The sequence below is a fragment of the Crocodylus siamensis genome, chromosome 7 (genome assembly GCF_052110815.1).
Source record: "Crocodylus siamensis isolate JL-2025a chromosome 7, ASM5211081v1, whole genome shotgun sequence".
Taxonomy (NCBI): Eukaryota; Metazoa; Chordata; order Crocodylia; family Crocodylidae; genus Crocodylus; species Crocodylus siamensis.
Window position 1 is genome coordinate 1,118,177 of NC_143401.1, and position 20,499 is coordinate 1,138,675.

The 20,499-nt window shown below is 54.5% G+C and overlaps 2 protein-coding genes across 2 annotated transcripts; both read right to left on the minus strand.

The window, feature by feature from the left end:
- Positions 1–55: 55 nt before the first annotated feature.
- On the minus strand, positions 56–5,630 carry LOC149859232 (uncharacterized). The gene is made up of 8 exons (XM_090057899.1): positions 5,325–5,630; positions 4,378–4,447; positions 4,122–4,303; positions 3,473–3,865; positions 3,074–3,239; positions 2,913–2,983; positions 2,389–2,484; positions 56–1,473 (listed from the first exon to the last, which is right to left on the minus strand). The coding sequence occupies exons 1-8, from the start codon at positions 5,628–5,630 to the stop codon at positions 1,213–1,215; spliced, it is 1,545 nt and encodes a 514-aa protein (XP_089914025.1). The 3' UTR covers positions 56–1,212.
- Positions 5,631–8,517: 2,887 nt separating this feature from the next.
- On the minus strand, positions 8,518–20,499 carry SF3A3 (splicing factor 3a subunit 3). The gene is made up of 17 exons (XM_090057640.1): positions 20,260–20,499; positions 19,808–19,855; positions 18,232–18,284; positions 17,090–17,195; positions 16,445–16,517; positions 15,985–16,076; positions 15,491–15,573; positions 13,604–13,742; positions 13,252–13,320; positions 12,857–12,924; positions 12,370–12,477; positions 11,921–11,990; positions 11,087–11,251; positions 10,867–10,977; positions 9,781–9,871; positions 9,265–9,320; positions 8,518–8,801 (listed from the first exon to the last, which is right to left on the minus strand). The coding sequence occupies exons 1-17, from the start codon at positions 20,353–20,355 to the stop codon at positions 8,724–8,726; spliced, it is 1,506 nt and encodes a 501-aa protein (XP_089913766.1). The 5' UTR covers positions 20,356–20,499; the 3' UTR covers positions 8,518–8,723.

Below are 20,499 nucleotides of genomic sequence, written 5' to 3' on the forward strand. Positions count from 1 at the left end.
AGCACGACAGTCCCAGCGGTGCCTGCGTCGGCACAGCCGTGAGCAGCGTTGGGGCTGACGGGGTCTGGCTCGCGGCTCCCGACGGGCCGGGATGGGTCGTGCATCGTCAGCCTCGGGGCAGGAACAGGTGGCACCGGATTTCTTAGCAACAGACTAAGCCCAGATTAACATGGCGCTACAGCAATCCACCTCTGCACCAGGGATTTCCAAACAGGAGCACTGAGGACCTGGGCAGCCTTTGGAAAAAACCCCATTTCCTTGACTAAGATGCCAGAGAGGAGATGCTGCATCCTTCATTTGACCCTGTCTGGGCCTGGACTTACAGAAGGATTTTGTGAGGCTTCCTCCACCCTGCTCCAGTCACCCCCGACCCCCGGGACGAGAGCGCCGCACTTCTGCGGTCTACAAGTCCCACGGGGGCCTGGGTTTCGGCAGTGACACCTGCAGCTTTCCTGCCTGCTCGGTGCCTGGGCTGCACCTCTGCTTTGGATCGCACTGGGGATGGGCACAATTTTGAGGGCTCAGGGTTGACGGTGCTGTAGGACAGAGCTAGAGGAGTTGGCCCTCTGGACATGGGGCAGGACTGGCCTCAGCGCCACTGGTTTTGGGGGCTGAAGGCACCAAGGGAAAAGCTGGGGGGAGGCTTTACAGGCCTGGTGTTGAAGGCACCCTGGCAGCACACAGCTCGTGGCCGGCTTAGAGGGGTGGCTCCTTGGGCAGGGGAATCCCGCTCCCAAGAGGATGGGTGGGCTTTGACAGCAGCTGCAGCCTCAGACCCAGAGCCTGCCTGCAAGGAGGGGCACCCTTCATGCCTGCAACAACATGGGGGCTTGTACAGCGCTCCCCTCCGCACAGGTCCGGGTACGTCCCCCCGCTCCCGCCCCCAGCAGCCTAAAGCGGGGCTGGCCGAGTGCCTGAGCGGGTAGACTGGGCTTTGTCCCCAGCCTCTCCCAGCCCAGCCCCAGGTGCAGGAGAAGTGGTCCTCTGGGACAGCCCCAAAATCCATCCCCCCAGGCGCCCTGGGCCGAACAGGCGCGTGCAACAGCTGGAAGCCGTCCTGCGGGGATGGGAAGAAGCCCACAGACTCTTCCCTGCCTGGGCACGATTGAGCAGAGGGAGTTTCCTAGCAAGCCTTAGCCAAAGGGAGAGAGCTATAGCGATCCTAGTGCGTGCCCAGGGTCCCCCAGCCCCTAGTCAGCCTGCAGGCCCTGCTTAACCCTGGAAGGCAGCGAGGATGCAGTAGTGGAGGACGAAGACCGCGCCGCTGGCCAGGAGCTGCAGGATCGGGGCCAGAGCCCTCCGCCCAGCACCGTTGACGTGCACGTGGCCGTCCAGCTTGAGACAGCTGGCCTTGGGGCCGGCAGGGCAGCACTCCTGGTAGCAGGTGGTGGCCACGCCGCTGGCGCACACTGGCTTGCCCATCTTGCAGGCTTTGCTGCACCCAGCGACATAGCTCGAGCCCGTCTTCTTCATCTGGAAGGAGGAAGGACACGGGTCAGTGTGGCCTGGCCCTGCCCGCCTTGGGCTCGTGGTCGCAGAGCCTGGCTGCCTACGGAGGCTTCCCGCTGGAGGCTGGGGAAAGTGAGCACTGGGCCCCTCCCCAGCCCTGTGACCCATGCCTGGAGCACCCTGGGGTGGGACAGGAGCCACAAACACCCCCAGCCAGAGCAACTCCAATGCGATGCTGCAGCTAGTAAAGCGACCAAAATGCTGGCTTGCATCCATAGATGCTTCTCGAGCAGATCCCGGGACGCCATTCTCCCCCTGTACTCGGCCTTGGTGAGGCCGCAGCTGGAGTACTGCGTCCAGTTTTGGGCTCCACAATTCAAGAAGGATGTGGAGAAGCTTGAGAGAGTCCAGAGGAGAGCCACGCGCATGATCAGAGGTCAGGAAAACGGATCTTACGATGACAGGGGCTGAAAGCCACGGGACTCTTTAGCCTGGAAAAGCGCAGGCTCAGGGGTGATCTGATGGCCACCTATAAGTTTATCAGGGGGAACATCTGTTCACCAGAGCGCCCCAAGGGATGACGAGGTCGAACGGTCACAAACTCCTGCAAGACCGTTTCAGGCTGGACATAAGGAAGAATTTCTTTCCTGTCCGAGCCCCCAAGGTCTGGAGCAGCCTGCCAGTGGAGGTGGTTCAAGCACCTACATTGAACACCTTCAAGAGTAAATTGGATGCTTATCTTGCTGGGACCCTATGACCCCAGCTGACTTCCTGCCCTTTGGGCAGGGGGCTGGACTCGATGATCTCCCAAGGTCCCTTCCAGCCCTGATGTCTATGAAATCTATGAAACTGCAGCGTGGCTGCACCACCATGCCCAGAGCTGCCTGCCTCGCTCCCAGCTCCCCGCGGCCCGTTTGCTGCAGCAGGCAGCTGCGGTACCTCGCAGAAGTCAAAGCCGACGATGCACTGGCCAGCAGGCTTCTTGCCCTTGAAGCAGCCGTCCCCGCGGCAGGAGAAGGTCGCGCACACTTTGCCCTGCGAGAGAAGGGGGCAGAAGCCGCTGGTGCACGGGGGCCAGGGCCGGAGGTGGCAGTCGGCGCTGGTGCCATGCTCCCTGTCTGGGGGGGACTCGCGCAGCAAGTGGCAATGCTCGCTCTCAGCTGGGTCCTGGGCTCTAGTCTGAGCTGGGCACCATCCGGCAGGGCCTGCCCTGAACGAGCAGCTCGGGCAAAGCCAGCGTGGTAGAGACAGCTGCATCGTGGGGGGGTCAGAGCCCCGTGTTACAGGCAACCTGGGGGGTTTCTAGCAGGGACTGTGGGATGCCCCCTCCTCTCTCCTGGCATGGACGAGAAGCAAACCCCCTTTGGGAATCCCCCCAGTGTCATGGGGATGTGACCAGAGGCCTGTCCGCGGGCCCATCTTGTGCCGCTCCCCAGCCTGCCTTGACCAAGGGCGGTACCTACGTTTCTTGGGGGGGCCTTGGTGGTGGTGGTGGTAGTGGTGGGCGCTGGCGTGGTGGTAGGTGGCAAGTCACCTGCAGCAGACATGAGAAAGGGCAGGTGAGGCCAAGCGCGGGACCTCGGCGCCCACGGGGGACCCGATGCCCGGCACGCGGGCAGGTTACCGTAGGCGGTGGCGTTGAGCTGCAGGCAGAGGGGCGAGCTGCAGCACTCCAGGGCGCACGGGCTGGCGCGCACGCTGCCGTTGGCCATGCACATCTCCGTGCCGTTCACCCCCCCGCACTCGCTGCTGCACCGGGCCGTGTAGTTGGCGCTGGTGACGCGGTAGAGCTGTGGAGACAGAAGAGACGTGGCACCAGCTTCTCGTGCCCTGCCAGGCCAGGGCCACGCTGTCCTGCTCGAGAGCCAGCACCCAGGGGCCACGGTGCCAGAGGCGGCCGGCCCCTTCCCCTGCACTGTGCCGGCGGCTGTCAGGGCGCTGGATCCAACCAGACCTGCCTTCCCTGCCCCTGGAGCCCAGCAGGATTGCAGCCCACTGACCCCAGGGCCAAGCACCCCCGTACCTCGCAGGAGGAGGCGTTGTCGCAGGCCCCGGTGTCATTGGCATAGGCCAGATCCTGGTAGCATCTCTCCCCCGCGCACTGGAAGGTGTGGCAAGTGAGCTGTGGAGACAGCACGCGCCCGTGAGCACTGCCAGCCCCCGAGCCTGGACAGCCTCGCTCACCCGCCGCGCTGCTGGCATGCACCGCTGCAAGATGGCTTGCAGAGCCAGGCTGCGCCCGTGATCTGGCTCGGCCACCCCGGCGAGCTGCAGCCCCCGGCCCTGGCCGAGACAAGAACCCGAGCAGCGCCGGCGCATCCTTACAGGGCTGTCTGCCGTCCCGTTCATGCTGGGGACCGAAGACGTGGCATTGAGCAGCTCGAGCTCTACAAAACACAAGGACGTGAGCGCTGCATCAGTGCAAGGCACACTGCGCTCCCCACGCACCGCACAGGGAAAGCAAAGGGCTGGTGGTCCCAGCCACATGCACAGGGCAGGGCATCCAACAGGCCTTTCTCAGGATGAAGGGGCAGGGGGACCTGGGGCTTTCCAGCTGCCACGGCGGGACAGTCAGGGGAGGATGGATGGTGGCGAAGGTCTCCCCAAATCCAGCTCTGCAGGGACAGGGAATGAGCCACCTGTCCCCCCGGGTCGCCCGCATCGCACCTCACCTGCTGCGGCGAGAGGGCTCCGGGGGCTGAAGCGCGGAGCCAGAAGGCAGAGCAGGAGCAGGCCTGGAAGAGACGCAGATGCACAGGCAGCGTCAGGGACCGGCCAAGGTCCAGGAAGAGCCGCATCTTGGAGCACCCCGCTGAGCCCCCAACGTCCCGCGGCTGACGCTGCACCCAAACTCCTGGGGGAGGAACGGCACCCGAGCAGGCCGAGATGGTCCTCGGCACCTCGCTCCAGAAACGGAGCTGCTCTCACCTGGGACAGGGCTGACGCGGTGCGGGAGGCCTGCCATCTTCAGCTGGGGGCCACTCGCTCCAACTGGACCCTGGGGAGAGACACAGGCGGAGTCAGGCGTGTGGCCATGGGGCACGGCCGGGTGTGAGCGGCACAGCCCCACGGCCGCACCTGGGTCCTGCCCACGGGCTCCCCCTCTTCCCTGGCTCACGCTGCAGGGCTCCGGCTAGGCCAGCTCCCCACCGCTGTCTGCAGTGAAACCCGGGGTCTCCTTGCAGCCACGGTTCATGCTGGGAAACAGCCTTGCGAGTGCCCGCGGGGCAGGCCTAGCTGCCCGTCTCAACAGACCTGGCTTGGGACGGCTGAGGACAGACGTGCCCAGCTGCTCCCCGCCAGGAGGCTGCCCCCTTGCCCAAGGGGCAAGGCCACGCTCGCCCCTGCAGGCCGTCGCCCTGGCCCCGAGCGGTGAGTTAATGAGCTCCAAGCCAGGCCTCGGGGGCAGCTTCGTCGCCATCCGGGGGCCCCGCGGCCCCGAGCCAGCTGGCCCTGGCGCCCGCGGGACTCTGGCTTCCTCTGCCCGCCGGCACGGAGCGTCCACTCCTGAGCCCACTAATGGCCCCGGAGAGCTGCCGGGGAAGCTGAGCGTCCCAGGGTGAGCGCTGCGGCCGCCTCCAGTCAGCGGGGCAGAAGCTACGGAGCTCACGCCTCGCCCCGGTCTTGCCTGGCAGGTGCCCTGCCAGCACTGACCCCAGGCTCCGGCACTAGGTCAGTGCCCCAGATCCCAGCAGGGGAAGCTGCCTTCCTGCTGGGCATGTGCTTGGGGGCTTTCCCGAGATTCCCTCCAGCTACCCCGGTGCTCGACTCTTTTCCCGGACAGCCTGGGGCAGGAGGGGACCAGCGGCCCCCTTGCTCCAGGGCATTGCCGTGCAAGAGGCAGCGCCAGGAAGGCTGCACGCTCAGCCGGGGACCGATGCCAGCCCCTCCAGCCTGGCACGGCTCTCCCCCAGGCTCTCCGAACCTGCCATAGCAACCAGCTGCAGGAGCCCCGCTCGGGCCCACGGCTCCCCGGTAATGATGCCCGCGGGAGCCTGTTGACGAGGCAACGCTGTGTTTGCCAGCATCCGCAGGGAGCGGAAGCACGCGGGGGCTGCTTGGCACCGAGGGGGCCCGAGCTGCCAGGAAACCAGAGCAGGGTCAGAGCCAGCATCATCCCCTGTCCTGCCTGTTCTCAGGCTGGACTCCCCCAGGGCCTGCACCAGGGAACAGCCCCCCATCGCCGTCGGCCCCCTCCACTCGCAGGGAGGGCTGAGCACAGAGCATCACCACCTTGCATCCCCCCTTGTGCAGAGGCGCCTCTTCCAAGCACAGTGCCTTTTTGGGGGAGTCACGGCAGCCCCAGCACTCCAGGCAGGAGGGGCGGGTGAGCCCCTTAGCCCCGTGAACCTGTTAGGGCAGAGACCTGGTGAGCAGGATGCAATGACCTACCTGAGCACGGCCAGGCTCCAGGCCCAATGTCCTAGTGCCTGGGACAGGAGATGTTGCGGCTTGTCCTGGCTGCACCCAGGCCTTGTGCCGGCTACTGCAGAGGAGCGTCTGCACCTGGGGCTGGGGCAGGGGACGACCTGGAAGACACCCGTTTCCAAGCCTCCCCATGCAATGGCCCCTCAGGGCTCAGCCAGCAGCAGGCACAGCCCATTTGCTCGGGTGTCTAATTAGCAGGGCGCGTAAACAGGCAGAGGCACTGCTCACCACCTCCCCTTGCAGGAGACAGCAATGCTCCGGGGCTAGGCTGGACAGGGCAGGTCTCAGGGTCAACGGCCACTGCCCTTCCACATCATCTCCCACCCCAGCATCATGCATGAAATCAAAGGCCCCTGGGCACTGGCAGAAGCAAATGGCATGGGCCTGGACCAGCCCAGCAACATGCAGGACATCTATCAGGCAGCCTGATGCAACAGGGAGGGAGGTTTTGGCCAGGATGGGAGACTGCATCAAGTCAGCATAGCTTCATCCTGGTCCGAGTCAGTGCTAGCACTGGCCCCTCTTGGCTTTGGGCTCATGCTGGGCTGGCCTGGATGCAGAATCAGGCAAGGTCCCAGGACCATCTCCCCGTCCCTGTCCCGGCCCTCTTCTCTGTCACGCTCACTCACCTCCAACCACTCTGCAGCCAGCTGCCGGAGCCGGGGTGGGTGGGTCGTCTGTGCTCAGCCGTGCTCACTGCCCGAGGGACGCACAGCTCAGGCGTGACGTGCTGGTGCCAGGCAGGCAGTCCCACCTCTCTGCCAACAGCCAGCGGCTCAGCCCATCAGCCAGGGAGAAGCATTTGCTACCTGCCCTGCTGGGGGCTGCCAAGGGAGGTGCCTGCTGCCATGCAGGGGGGGCCTTCACTGGCTGGACTGGCAGTTCTCTGGTCAGCACCGCCCCTTCTCCATCGCCTGCTGCTCCCATGCATGGGGAAGGAAGGGATGATGGGGAACACAGGATGCTCCCTGCGGGGCAGAGACCCCCCAGAAGCAGCAACAAAGCCCAGCAAGGCTAGAACCAAGCAAACAGCCCTGCCATCTCCCAGCTCTGTGCTTCTGCCATCTTTGCACCCACTTTGCCTGGGCAGAAGAAGCAAAAGCACTTGCTCTGGCAACTCTGCATTGCCATCCTAGGGCTGCAGGCAGGGAGGGGGTCACTCCACACAGGGCTGCTGTCTTAAGCCCCCTCCTGCTGTCCTGCTCAGTGGATGAGCTGCCCCTGCTCAATTCCACCAGCCTTTTCAGGCCAAAGAGAGGGCAGGGGTAATGACTGCCTGCCTGCCTAATTAGCCTTAATTACATGCTGTGTCATCCCAGACCCGCTCCCCCACAGGAGCTCTGGCCACTGGGAGTTTTGAGTTACACTCCCAACCAAACAACCTCGCCAGGCAGAGGAGCCCAAGGGAGACAGGGCCTTGCAGCAAGGCCAGGGCCCTACCCCATACAGCCACTCACCACAATGACCCATTTAGGGAGAATTACTGGATGTCCCTAGTGGGGAGGATAGGGGCAGGTAGTCAGCCCCCAGAGATCACAAGAGCAGCTTATGTTACAAAGTACAGGACAATGCAGTAACCCCTCCACCCCCCGTGTCTTCTGCCTGCCTCCACCAGACCCTGTGGGTGTAGGGGCTTTGCTCAGTGGCTCCAAAGCTCACCACGCAGTGCCTGCAACCAGCCTCATGTAGGTGCCAGTTTCACCACCCCTAGAAGCTGAGCTCCTATAGCTCTGCATGCTTGCCCAAAAGGAAGGCAAATCTCACTGGCTTGCTAGCAGTCACTCCTATTCCACTTCCAGCACCCAGGTAGTTGACCCGAGCTGCATCCTTTAGACAGTTCCCAGAGACAGCCAGGCCCCCCACACAGCCAGGCATCTCAAAAAGCTTCACTCATGTGAGCAGAGGGAACTGTTTGACAGCCTGTGGGGACTGGTCCATACACAGAAGGGCAAGCAGTGCCTGTTGAAAGGGACAGACCCAGCTGAGGCTGTGGTGCGGGTGCCCTCTACCGAACAGTTCTGCAAAAGGCAGCTGAGACTCACCCAGTGGCAAGGGCTGGTAATGAGCACACGTGGATGACAGTGCTCTTCAGCCATGAGAATGGCAGGAGCAACGCCTGCCGCCTCTGGGACCAAGCAGGAAACGACAGCATTGAAGTGCGGGACTTCCAGTGCAAACATGACACTGACACAGGAGCCAAGGGCCATGGACAGTCAGGCTAGGCCCTTCCACGCCAAGGCGAGGTTTAATCAAGCACAGGCTGAAGCCCCCCCAGAGACACCATGTGCTTTATTCTGCATCCCAGCCAGACACAGCCAAAGTGTCTCCCATCTTCCTGTCCCAGCAGCAAAGGTCCACACAGAGCACGAGAAGGGCCTTTGCACTGGGGCCAACCCAACCCTCAACCAAATCTGCATTGCCCATCAGACACGGGGAGCCATCACGGTCCCACTGGAGCCAAGTGAGACTCCAAGGAACATACGCACTGGACTCAAATCCATGTTCACATGAACTCTGTCCCACCAGACCCAGTGGGTGACAGAAACGTCACAAATTTTGCTGAGATGGGATGATGCTGCTCAGCAGGGAGATGACGGGCATTTCCTTACTAGGCTGCAAACAAGACCAAGCTACTCGGCATTTCCTACAGGAAAATCCATTTATTTTTTGTAGCATCACTTTAGTATAAAACACACTGAGCTCTCCCAGGCTTGCCAGTCACCAGCAGGAAGGGGCTCTGCGAAACGGATGTTCATGCAGAACACAAAACGCGCGCACAGAGAGGGGAATGAACAGGCTCTGGATGCTTCACCAAGTGCCTTGGATGCAGATCTTGGAGCAAAGGGCTACAACAGCCCCTGGCGCTTCAGGTCTTCATAGGTCTTTTTGTTTACCACGTTCCCACTGGAATCCTCGTATTCCTCCTGGAAGGGAAAGGTGAGTTGCAGTTACCTGGACGCAGCATGAAGGGGCCCAGAGAACCTGGTCTGAAATTCAGCTGAACCTACACATACTCAGTTGCCCCAATTCCCGCCAGGAGACTCTGATTTCCCCCACACCCACACCTCTCTACAGGTCTCCAGACCGCAAGGAGAAGACATGTCTGTCTGCAGTAAGGAGGGTGAAGCATACTGGTCTGACAGAGGGCTGCCCTGGGGAGAATTTCAGCTGTAGCTTAGCAGATTGCCTGTTGTTTAGATGAAAGTATCTCCCTTCCCACGTGCTAAAGACAGGAGGGCAGGGCTGTATGTCCCCAGTGAGGACCCAGCAGCACGGCCAAACAGGACTTATGTAATAAGCAGGGCAGGCAGCAAGCCCTGGTACTAAATTCTGCAGGGTAACAAGGGAACCGCTCCAGAGATGCCCAGACATGTGACCCCCGCTCACCTCTGTGTCAGGCTGCCATCTCTCTGACGCTTTCTGTTGCTTCAGCTTTGCCCACACTGCAAAACAGAGCCAGCAAGGACAAGGTCACTTCCTTTGAACACCAGCATGTAGCCTGCTGATGTGCACCTGTGTGGTGCCTAGCTTAAAGGAGCCAGAACACAATGGCTGAGCCATTACCTGGGAAGCTCCCTGTGTTACAGGGAGAGGTCTGGGCCCTGAACAGCACATGATCAGACCGTAACTAGGGTTACATCTAGTCTCCCCCGTTACTGACAGACAACCAAGGTGCTGACCCAGAGAGAAGGCCTGCCATTCAGCAAGCAGGCACAGTGAGCAATTCCGACACGTGCCCTGAAGAACAGCAGAGGAAACAACTCCATCTCCTCCCTGTTCTGAACAGAGAAATGGGGTGATATGACTGTGGCACCCATTCCTGCCTGGGGTAGGGGGTTGGACCTGATGATCTGTTTAGGTCCCTTCCGACCCTAAGCACTATGAAATGCTGACATCGCTTACATGAGACCGCATCCTCAATTTGTGTGACGTTGGCAAAGTGGGCGGTGTTGGGAATGCCCAAGCATCTCATCCCATGAGCGTGGCGCCACTCCTGGGGGTAGAGTGAGATTGGTGAGCAGGAGAGAACAACACAATGCTCCTGAAGTCAGGCAACAGCACCCCTGCATAAGAACACTGAACCTCTCCCTTCCCCCGCCACCCCAATCTAGAATTTGGAACACCACAGAAGCAACCACTCTCCAGACTCTCCAATCTTGTCTCCTATTCTGACATCACTGTATCTACAATCTGTTTCCTTTGTGAGCTTCTTACAGCACAAAGAAAGGGCAAGAAACCCATTTTGAACATGAGGACAGCAGAATGGCAGGAACACAGAATTCATGCCAGAGATTCTCAGAGGAACCGCTTAGTCCCGACAGAGGCTCACTGACAAGGCAGGAGAGGAATTTCCCCAAAGTGAACAGAGGCCACACACAGAAAGTTTGGTCCTGCCCACCCCAACACTGTCTGTGTAAAATTCACCTTCAGGTAAACAGCACATGTGAGAGATGCAGAAATGCAGTTCACGAGCCCCATCATTCATACCTTTTATAATTGGGCTTTTATGAACCACAAGCAAATTCCAGGAAGACACAGCCAGGTGCACAGCATTTCTACTAACAAATGCAGGTACCTGAGCATGTGCATGTAACACCCCAAAAGGCCAATTAGTGCCTGAATGTGCTCTAAGATTATTAGCAAGAATCTTCGAACTGAACCAGGCTTGATTGGATTCATCAACCAGGCTGTTGTAATAAGGAGTTTGCCAACAAACTGCCCGTAGCTAATGCAGCATCACTTCCATGCTCGGCACAGGAATCCCTACCGCCCAGGAGCAGGACCTTCCACAGATAAGGAGAAAGGATGTTTAAATGCCGCCTTGGAGAGATCCAGACAGCATCCCCTGAAAGCAGCCACACCAAGCAGGAGCTCAAATATGATGCCATCACCTCTGGGCCTGAAGGCATCAATCCCTAAGAAAGACTATTCACTCACAAGAACAACCCAGAATACGAGTTGATGTTTCAAAGTTATGCTGGGACTTACTGCAAAGTGCCGTTGGAAGGCCTTGGGCCCCCGGTAGGTGTAGTTACCGCAGATCTCACAGTTATAGTTGATGTTCAGCCCATGCAGTTTGTATAACCAATAGGGGATGGGCTAAAAAACAAACAAACAAAAAACCAGGACAGGCACATCTTAGGTCAGAGGGCAAGAAAGGCTCAAACCACAGGGCAGTGGGGATGCAGCCCAAGATCAGTCTCCTCACCTTGCCATCCCAGCCCAGAGGCAGGTTTTTGGGATTATAGATGATTTCGTTATCCTCATCTTCGCTTTCGCTCTCACTGATCTGCTCTTCTTCCTCCTCCTCCCTCTCCTCCCCTGTGCGCGCTTGCTTCCGCTGCACATTCTCGTGTGTGAGATGTCTTTGTTCCTAAGATGCCAGGAAGGACACAAGTATAAAAACTGCAACAGGCAGTAGGCGAATAGGAAAAGAGGATAGCTTCAGCAGCATCTGCTCCCAACTGCTCTGCTTTGCAAACAAGAGGTCTCTGCCCATTCTACTTGGAACAGGAGACCAAGCACAATGCGTTTATGACCAGGAGGTGATCGCAGTAAGCCTTAATTATGATTAGCATGAGCAAGCTGCTTATCAGTGGTGGCTGCTACCTGGCTGAGAGACTGACGTAAGAACAAAAGGCAAGTGCAAAGACACAAATGCACAATCGCTCTCAATCTCTTAGAGATAAACCATTCTCTCCCTGCTGATACAGCAGACACCCAGAAGTGAAGCTGTCCAAAGGGTTACAGACTTTCACAGCAGAAACAGCCTCCCAATATGCTGCTCACAGGAGAGCGCCAATCCTCTGCACTACCAGCTCAGGAACGTGAACACAAATTTACGTGAGCTTCTAATTACTGCTGACAGGAACAAACCATTCAAGCCCCTGTTGTGAGAGGCACCAAGTGCTTAAGGCACTGGACATAAGAACTCCCATCCCCACACAGTGTTTAGGAAAGGCTAGAGTGGAAGACAGGAAGGAGCTTCCAGTAACTGCTTGAGGGCACCTGAAGCTCAAAGGGAAGAAGTAAAACACCTTACCCCGAGGATTTCTACGTACTCGTAGATCTGAGCTTCCAGGAAGGCAAGGTCCTTGTTCCTCTCTGTGTCCCTACAGATAGATAGGAAGACTGGGTAAAATCCCTTCAAGCATGGCATAAGCCCTGCATATGCTCAGCCTTTAGAGATGCATGTGACCAGCAGCTACTAAGAAAGCAAGGAATCAAACATCCCAATTGGTGTTGCTTGCAGGAGGGTCAGGCCTGCATCTGCCTGCTTAGTGCTCATTTAACCCCAGTGTGCACAGCATCCCAATGCTCCAGGAACATCTCGACCCCATCACTTGTAGCTATGAGGGTCAGGATGTCTCTTACAGAGGGACAACAACAACAAAAAATGAAATAAAACAAAGGAGAAGACAAACAAGGGAGCGGGTCCAGTCCCAGCAAGGGGCCCCAGTCACCCTAGGAAGGGAATCCTTGGGGACTCACCGTTTGCTTCCTTTTGTCTTTGGGTTCTTGGCAAACAATGAAGGATCAAGTGCCTCCAGGGACTTGCCTTTTGTGCCAAACAGCCTCTGAGCCCGCTCCTCCAGGGTCCTGAGGAGAGACAAGGAAGGAAAGGGGAAGCCAAGAGGCAGCTTTATCTCAAGTATGTTAAGCGCACACAACTGATGACATTCCAGATCAAACTCGAGGTGTGGAGTTTTCCATAACAAGCACAATGTTCCAATGATCAGAGGAGCAGGGCTTAGTCTCTCGCATTAGACACACTTTCCCATGTGCTCTTTCAGCCTATTGCTCCACATTACAAGCTAAACTCCAGTATAATTCTCAGAGTTCATGGCATGACCAGTTATTGGAGCTCTCTAAACAGCAAACTGCTTTGTCTTATACTGAAAGAATTACTGCACTGATCTTTGGAATGAGAAAGAACACATACTCCATGCAGAAAGGAGACAAAGCGGAATAAACTTACCCTCCACATTTCAGACCCAAAGCCAGTAACGCTGATTTCAATCTGTCCAGTCCCAGAGAGGCCAATTCCTGCACAATTAAAGTAAATTATAATGTACAACAGCCTTGCTTCTAGGAGCTGCTCAACACATGCCCTGAGCAGGAGTATATGCCTCATCCATTTCAGACCAATAAACCATTAAGTAAGGCAACTCACTCCTCCATTGGGCAATGGCATTTATGGCAGAAACCTGACCTTAAGTTCCAAGTTATCCCACCTCAAGTGACAGAAAGCAAAGGCCACCTCCTGTCCCTTCTCCACTGCGAGTGGCTGTGAACCCATTATATTTCAACAAATAAAAGCTCAAAAAGGAGCAGAGGAGAGTTCCAACAGGGATCCCCTTACTAAGAACATACCTCCCATGAAGAAAATGCTGAGAGATCCAGGTGGGCTCCGGCATGGGTGAGCGCACTGCTGGTCTCTTTCTGCCAATAAAAAGGCACATATATTGCCCAGTTAGCCTCCAACAGAACCCAGTAAGCAGAAACGCAAAAAGTATCTTAAAGCCCCAAGAGCAGCTTTTCCACTCTTCAAAGGGACTTCTTAGCATTAACCAGTGCAGATGAAGTATCTGAGAGAGCTCTCACATGTTGAAAAGTTTGCAAGCAGCAAGCTTTGTGTGAACTGCTGTGGCACACAGCTGCACTCTGCTGCCAAGCTCCTAGCCTGTATAGGTTTTCTACACGGGCAGGGTGTACGTGAGCTCACCGGCCAGCCAGGGAACGTGCCATTTTCCCACTTCTTCTCAAACTCAATCTGAATCTTTCCAAAGAGTTCATTCTGATCCAGCAGCGGCTTCACCCGATCCGAGTAGTCCTGCAGGTACTCGAGGAGCATTTCAAGATATCTAAGAGAGGAGCCACCCGCACAGATCAGTCAGTATAAGTGCTGGCTCAGGCCCTGGTGCATCACACAAACAACACACACTATGTCCCTCAACCTGCAATTTACTATAGTGTTTCCCGATACCTCCCTTCCTCAAAATTCATCAGTCAAGCTGCTTTGAACAACTTCAGGGATCACTTCAAGAGAAACCACAGCCTCCCTGAAACTGCACCTGTTTAGCGTTTGTAAATTACCAGGACAAAATACACAGTTGATAAGTGCAAGCTGCTCAGGCTGTATGTGTTTAATTACACATACAATTTAAGCTAGGCTGGTCCTAGCTTTGTAAACAGCCGACAATTTGTCAACAACAAAAAAGAGGCTCAACATTCACGTGAAGCAACTTATCTAAGAAGCATACAGGCTCAGGAAAAGAAATGGAGAAGCAGCTGCAAGGGAAATAAATACACTCACTAGCTGTCTGTACACATATGAAGCAGTGAGAGAACAGAGCGTGATTCTTGTTCCTGCTTGCATTCACTCCTCACATATTCAAACACACTTATGGCCAGATCTGCTTTATTCCCATCTTGGTGGGCCTTCCCTGGCAGTGTCATTCCATATGGTATCTACCAAGCTCTACACATTGCTTTCAAATATGGGATCTACAGACGGCAATGCCATGACGCGCATCTTACGCTGGTCCGGTACTCGCCAAAGGAAATGCTTATTCCAATGGAATCGATACTGTAGCAGTACACTTCTAAACCAGGATGGCTTTATTACATAAAAGTTGTACCTGCAGAGGGCAAACAGGCCTACTGCCTGCGCCCCTGTCACCTAGCTGGGACTCGCAGTAAGAGCTGCTTAGTGAGTTACCAGACAGCTGCATGTCTCTTCCTGATGCTGATGTAATTTACACAAGGATACAAAATGGATGTCAATTCAGCTGCGGTATGTGTTCATCTTTCCACAACCTTTATAGTCAGGAACTTCAGCAAAGTGCTTCTAATGTAAACACTGGTTCAGCAGTATGAGCGGAAGCCTAAGACCAGGACAAGACCTGGGTAGCTTCCAATACTTCTGCCTCATTACACAGCCACGTTCAAAGATGAAGCAGAAATGGGCGCTACATTTTTACTGTCATCCTGACAAATGAGACAGTTTTCACATCTCGGAGCTGTTGTTCCCAGCTCTGCAAAATTCTGCTTTACCCAATGTTTCCAACATTTTCTTCCCAACCATAACGGCAACGAAGATGGAGAGCACCATTCCCAAGAGTGCTCAGCACAGAGCTAAGCCCACTCCAGCTGAAGTCAGTAATAATTCTGTTACAGACTTTCAGCAGAGCAGACTTAGGCCAACACTGGCATTTTTTTTTTTTTTTTTTTTTAAATATCAGCAAACTGAAACCTTGGATCTTCTTGTGTTTGTGAGAGGTGGTGGGCCCTGGCAAATCCTGCCTTTATGAAGTATTAGAACGAAATACTTACTCATCTTCCCTCCTGTGATCACTTTCCCCATCCCCTCACCCTGCAAGCAAGCACTTTAGAGGCTCTTTTGTTGGCGCAACTGCAGCCAGATCCTGCAGAACAAGCCCACACAGAATCGGCCATTTGTTTAAAGATATAAAATCTTATGGTTGCCTTTGCAACCAGTCTTGACTAGTGAAGTTTGTGCAGTTTCCTCCAGGACTTGAATGAGCATTACAAAAATCAATTCCTCCCACAGGGCTGTTGTGGCTGAAGCTGTATCTGTACAAGGACCCACCTCTTATATTCTGCATTTTTTCTTTCCTTGGGAATATCGAAGAGTTGGTCAAAGGTGGACAAGTATGTGATGTAATCCAGTTTCTGCACAGACACAGGCTGAGTTAGATTTTATACACAAGACAGCACAGTTAACAGGTTTACAGTTGCTGACTGCCCACAAGTGGCGCGTTCCTTTGTCTCTGTTCTGGGCTGCACACTGCCAGCCATCCCCATCTGACACCTTAAACACCAGAGTATTTGGCAGTAGGAGGCAAAAGATGGCACAGCCTCTTTCAGAACCAATGCCTATATTTCTGGAGAGGCTTTGAGAGCAGTTGTGGACCAAGGGGGCAAAGCGGAGAGCCCAGGCAAGAGGCCCTTCAGATTTAAAAGCATTTAAGCTGCAGCCACCAACCAGCAGATTTCTGTGTAGCCATCTGTAAATGCCATCAAATGATGTGCCCTAAGCTTTCAAGAACAGACATGAGCATCTCTCAGGCTAGTACAGCTTACCTCAGATGACTTCAGGTTAATATACTTGAGGTAACAATCGTGCAGATCCAAGTACCGGCCATATCCTTCTTCATCTGTAAACTCTACTAGATCTAAATAAGATAAATTATGAAAGGAGAAGTATTAAATATACAGGAGCTCACTGTACCCATTTCTGAGAACCTGCAAATCATGACATTTCAGAGGCTTTGCTCCAGTTACAACCTATGCCTGGGGCAAGACGTTTCTAATGTGTGACCAGCCAGCTAGCTGCTAAAATAGAACAACGGTCTAGAACCATCCTCCAGTGAAGCAGCTCTACTACAAAGCACTGGGCATAACACGCAGAGGAAATGAAATGGAATCCAAGAGCAGTTTTCAGAGTTCTTAATAGAGAAGATTCAGAGATAGGCAAGGTGGAGCGTATAACTCACAACGGCCTTCTACTAAAGGTGGGTTTAAAATGAAGCCAGGGGCTTACTTTGTGCCTCTTCACTAGGGTTCTCTCTGGCCTTCAACAGCTCCTCAAATTCCACAGACATTGGAACACAGATCTGCAGGAAAGAGCAGAAGTTACAGTGACAGTTATTTAGTTGCTGTCAGTGACAGCAGACTGTGCTTTCCTGGGTGAACCCACCAAAAAGCATCTAGCCCCATGATCAAAATCAGCTTGTCCCAAATCAAATGCTCTATGCAATGGCAAGGGCAGAAAATAAATACTCTGCTGATGCTGATTTTGGGTGCTCTTCAGCTCCTCTTGGAAAGCAATTCATCAGGACATTCACATGTGACATACCAACTCACATGCGCATGCTAGACATACAAGATCACCACACGGCAAAAGACAGAACCTAGCTACAGAGTTTAGAAGAGCCAGGGTTGTGGGATCTGTGTAGCTTGGGGTAGAAGGCACAAGACGAGAAATACCAAGAGCTTTAGGAAGCAAATGCTTTGAAGGTCCCCTGCTAAAATCAGCTGAGACCACCTTCAAATTCCAGGGGCTCCCTGGAGCGAATGAAGCTGGATGCCACAGGGCATCCTTTCGCTCCCCACAGCAGGGATATCCTCCCAGACACTTCTTAAAGCCCAAGCCTCTTTTCCCCACACAAAGCGCAGGGCCACTGACCTCATTTGGGTGCTTCCGATGAAATTCTTTGATCTGCTTCAGCCGATTATAGAATTCTGCAAACTCATTTGGCCCTGAAATCGCACTGAGCTCCTCCTTCCGTAACCTGAGGTTCCACAAGAAACAAGTTGGATCAAATGAGAGGGCAGCAGAGAATAAGGAGCATCTACAAAGCTGATCCCATTTCTTTTCATCTCACAATTACGCAAAAGATTCCCCCTAAAACCGGTCATCTGCCCTGAACTAACTTTCATAGGCTTAACTGTTGCACAGAGTTCTCACACTCAGAAAGGTTTGGATTTAGGAGTCCAGCTCTCCTGCCCACCTATAATGCAGTAGGGTGCTCCCCAGTTACAGGCCTTCATGTCTAGTCCAAGAAAAACACATCCATTACACATGATAAAGAACCAAGTTCAGCAGTAAACCCAGAGCACTGTTTTAAAATGTTCAAACGCAGAAGTCTGAAGCCACTGGCATGTATGATTTTCTGAAAAACCTGAATATACTAGGTCTTAAAATGATCCTGGAGAGTTTTATTAGCACCTACACATAACCACTTTGTTAGCTTTTGGACTACAATTCTCTGTTTGGGGTTGACTGACTTCCCAGGAGAGCAAAGTAAACCTGACCTTTTGTGCATCTTCAGTAACTGAATCTCATCAAGCCACTGCTTCTCCACCAGGACACTTTAGAAAATGTATGTTACAGATGAATTGTCTCCCACCCCATGAAACATTTTGGATCAGACAGTGTTCAACAGTGCTCTGTAACAACATGCTGCTCTATGGTACTAATCAGACTGCTCTAGGATTCCCAAATATATCCCGTTAATGATTATATACATATATCCAACCATGAAAATTTCCCTCCCGTCTTGGCAAGTAAGGTCAAAATCTAGGAAGGAAACTTAAGTTTATTATGGAGAAAAGAAGAAGGAAAAAGCAGAACAAAACCTCTTTTTTTTTTTAAATCCCTAAAGGTGCAACGATTTACATGCACTACAGCCCTGGCACTTCTGTTTCAAGCAGGCTTTCAATACCATCAGTTCCTTTGGGATCTTTGCAATGCACAAAAGTGAAATTTATCTTGCAGAGCTTTGAGCCCTAAGAAAGGTCAGACAAGGTGTTTTGGCAAACACTTACCCATCTTTGTCATCGTACAAATCTCTCAGATTGCCACTCACTTCCATGTACCTCTGAGAAAAGAGCACACTACATGTCAATGCTCTGCATGCACTTCTGCAATAAAGTACAGCACAATAAAAGTAGCTGAAAAGGCTTCCTTGAGGGCTCGCATTAGACAGAATTATCCCCCACTCCTTTGATACCAACAAATAAAGGCTCACTCATAGTTTCATAGTTTCTAGGGTCAGAAGGGACCTGAGTAGATCATCTAGTCCGACCCCCTGCCATGGCAGGAAATAATACTGCCATGTTTATCCAACCTCCTCTTAAAAACCCCCAGGGTAGGAGCCAGCACCACTTCTCTTGGAAGTTGGTTCCAGATCCTAGCCGCCCTGACCGTGAAGTCACGCTTCCCGATATCTAGCCTAAACCTGCCCTCTGCCAGCTTGTGACCGCTATTCCTGGTCAGTCCTGGCGGTGCTCGGGGGAACAGGGACTCCCCCAATGCCTGCTGATCCCCCCTGACTAGTTTATAACAGGCCACCAGATCCCCCCTCAGGCTTCTCTTCTGGAGGCTGAACAGGTTCAGATCCCATAGCCTCTCCTTATAGGGCCTGCCCTGTTGTCCCCTGATCATGCGAGTGGCCTCCTCTGGACCCTCTCTATGCTGTCCACATCCCTCTTGAAATACGGTGCCCAGAACTGGACGCAGTACTCCAACTGCGGCCTGACCAGTGCCGCATAGAGGGGGAGGATCACCTCTTTGGACCTGCTTGAGATGCATCTGTGGATGCACGACAAGGTGCGGTTGGCCTTCCTGACCGCGTCCCCACACTGCCGGCCCATGTTCATCTTGGAGTCAATGACGACTCCAAGATCCTTTTCCGCCTCCGTGCTGACAAGCAATGTCTGTGCTGACATTAACAAGCAATAAAAGCAACACTGGTCCATTTAGCTGCTGAAGGTGCTTCCAGGAACAGCATCATGTTTCCAAGTCATTTTGTGCTCTTCCCTTTAAGTCAACTTATCAGTAACAGGCTACAATGTAAATATTTATGTAAATAACATCTGGTTGAGCTTGTTTGAGCCCAATTACCTCCTGTCCAAGGCAGAGGACCGGACTCAATGATCTTACAGATCCCTTCCCATCCTTTTACTCTATTTCATGCAAAACTTAAAGCATCCCTACAAGTCTTGGGGCTAGAAGTAAATGCATGTAGCCCATGCCCCATTTGCCCAAACCCATGTAAACAAAATGCTTTAGCACTCTCACGAGAATAAAGGGAAACCGACATTGGGGCCTTACACAGAGCATGGGCAAGAAGGGCACAAGTCCTTTTCCATTTACACTCAGAAAAAGAGACGTCTAGGTGTTTAAGTGCCATCGTGGTCGGTTGTATAACAGCAAACAGCTGGACTCTACGGGCTGCCCGCAACGCACAGCGGGACGTTACCCTTTCACCGTGTGTCCCGTACCCCCCTTCAGACAGCTCTGGGTAGTTTTTCAAGCATCCCACAATGTACCTGCACCGCATCCAACCCCCACCCCTGCCAGGCCGGCCTACAGGCATCAGGACGGGGCAGCGGTACTCACGTCCTGCATCGCGCGTGTGCGATGATCCGAGTTAATCTGGTCCCGTAACTGCAGCCAGGGATAGAAAGAGAAAGACAGAGGGAGAGATGCTGATGCAGCTTCACCCCTAGCTAGGAGACGCAGCTAGGCACACGCATGCACTCGCAAACACCCTGTGCACCGCCAGCAGAGAGACATGGCAGAGATGTGTGTACACCCCCCTCACCAGACACCCCCCTTGACACACATGCACCCACGCACACCATACACACACCCCTCTTGACACGCACACATGCATGCACACCATATACACCCCCATCCACAGACACCCCCCCTTGACACACACGCGCGCACACCCTATACACAAATACCCGATCCACAGACACCCCCCCCACAGACACAGACACGCACGCACACCATCCGTTGACCTCCCCCCTTGACACACACGCAAATGACGCCCCGACCCCGCGCACCGTGGACTTCTTGGTGAGCATCTCCTTGACCATGACGTCCATGAGCCGCTCCTTCTCCTCATGGTAGCGCCTCTGCTGCTCCAGAATCGTCTCCATCTTGGCCCTCCCGCCGCCCGCCCGGAAACCGCCCGGGCCACTTCCGCTTTCCCCTCCCGCCGCCCGGAAGCCGAACTACGCCACTTCCGCCTCCTTTCCAGATGCCCCGAGTTTATCGCCCTCCTCCCACTTCCGGCGCGCCGG

Bases quoted from the DNA above. Each gene is read 5' to 3' on its own strand.
- LOC149859232 (XM_090057899.1), bottom strand. From the start codon at position 5,630: ATGGGGGGCTGTTCCCTGGTGCAGGCCCTGGGGGAGTCCAGCCTGAGA. The intron at 4,304-4,377 runs GTGAGAGCAGCT...TTCCTCCCCCAG, and splicing joins CCGCGTCAGCCCTGTCCCAG to GAGTTTGGGTGCAGCGTCAG. The intron at 2,984-3,073 runs GTAACCTGCCCG...TGTCTGCTGCAG, and splicing joins GCTCAACGCCACCGCCTACG to GTGACTTGCCACCTACCACC.
- SF3A3 (XM_090057640.1), bottom strand. From the start codon at position 20,355: ATGGAGACGATTCTGGAGCAGCAGAGGCGCTACCATGAGGAGAAGGAG. The intron at 18,285-19,807 runs GTGAGTACCGCT...CTCTTTTCTCAG, and splicing joins GCACACGCGCGATGCAGGAC to AGGTACATGGAAGTGAGTGG. The intron at 17,196-18,231 runs GTAAGTGTTTGC...GTGGAACCTCAG, and splicing joins TTGTACGATGACAAAGATGG to GTTACGGAAGGAGGAGCTCA.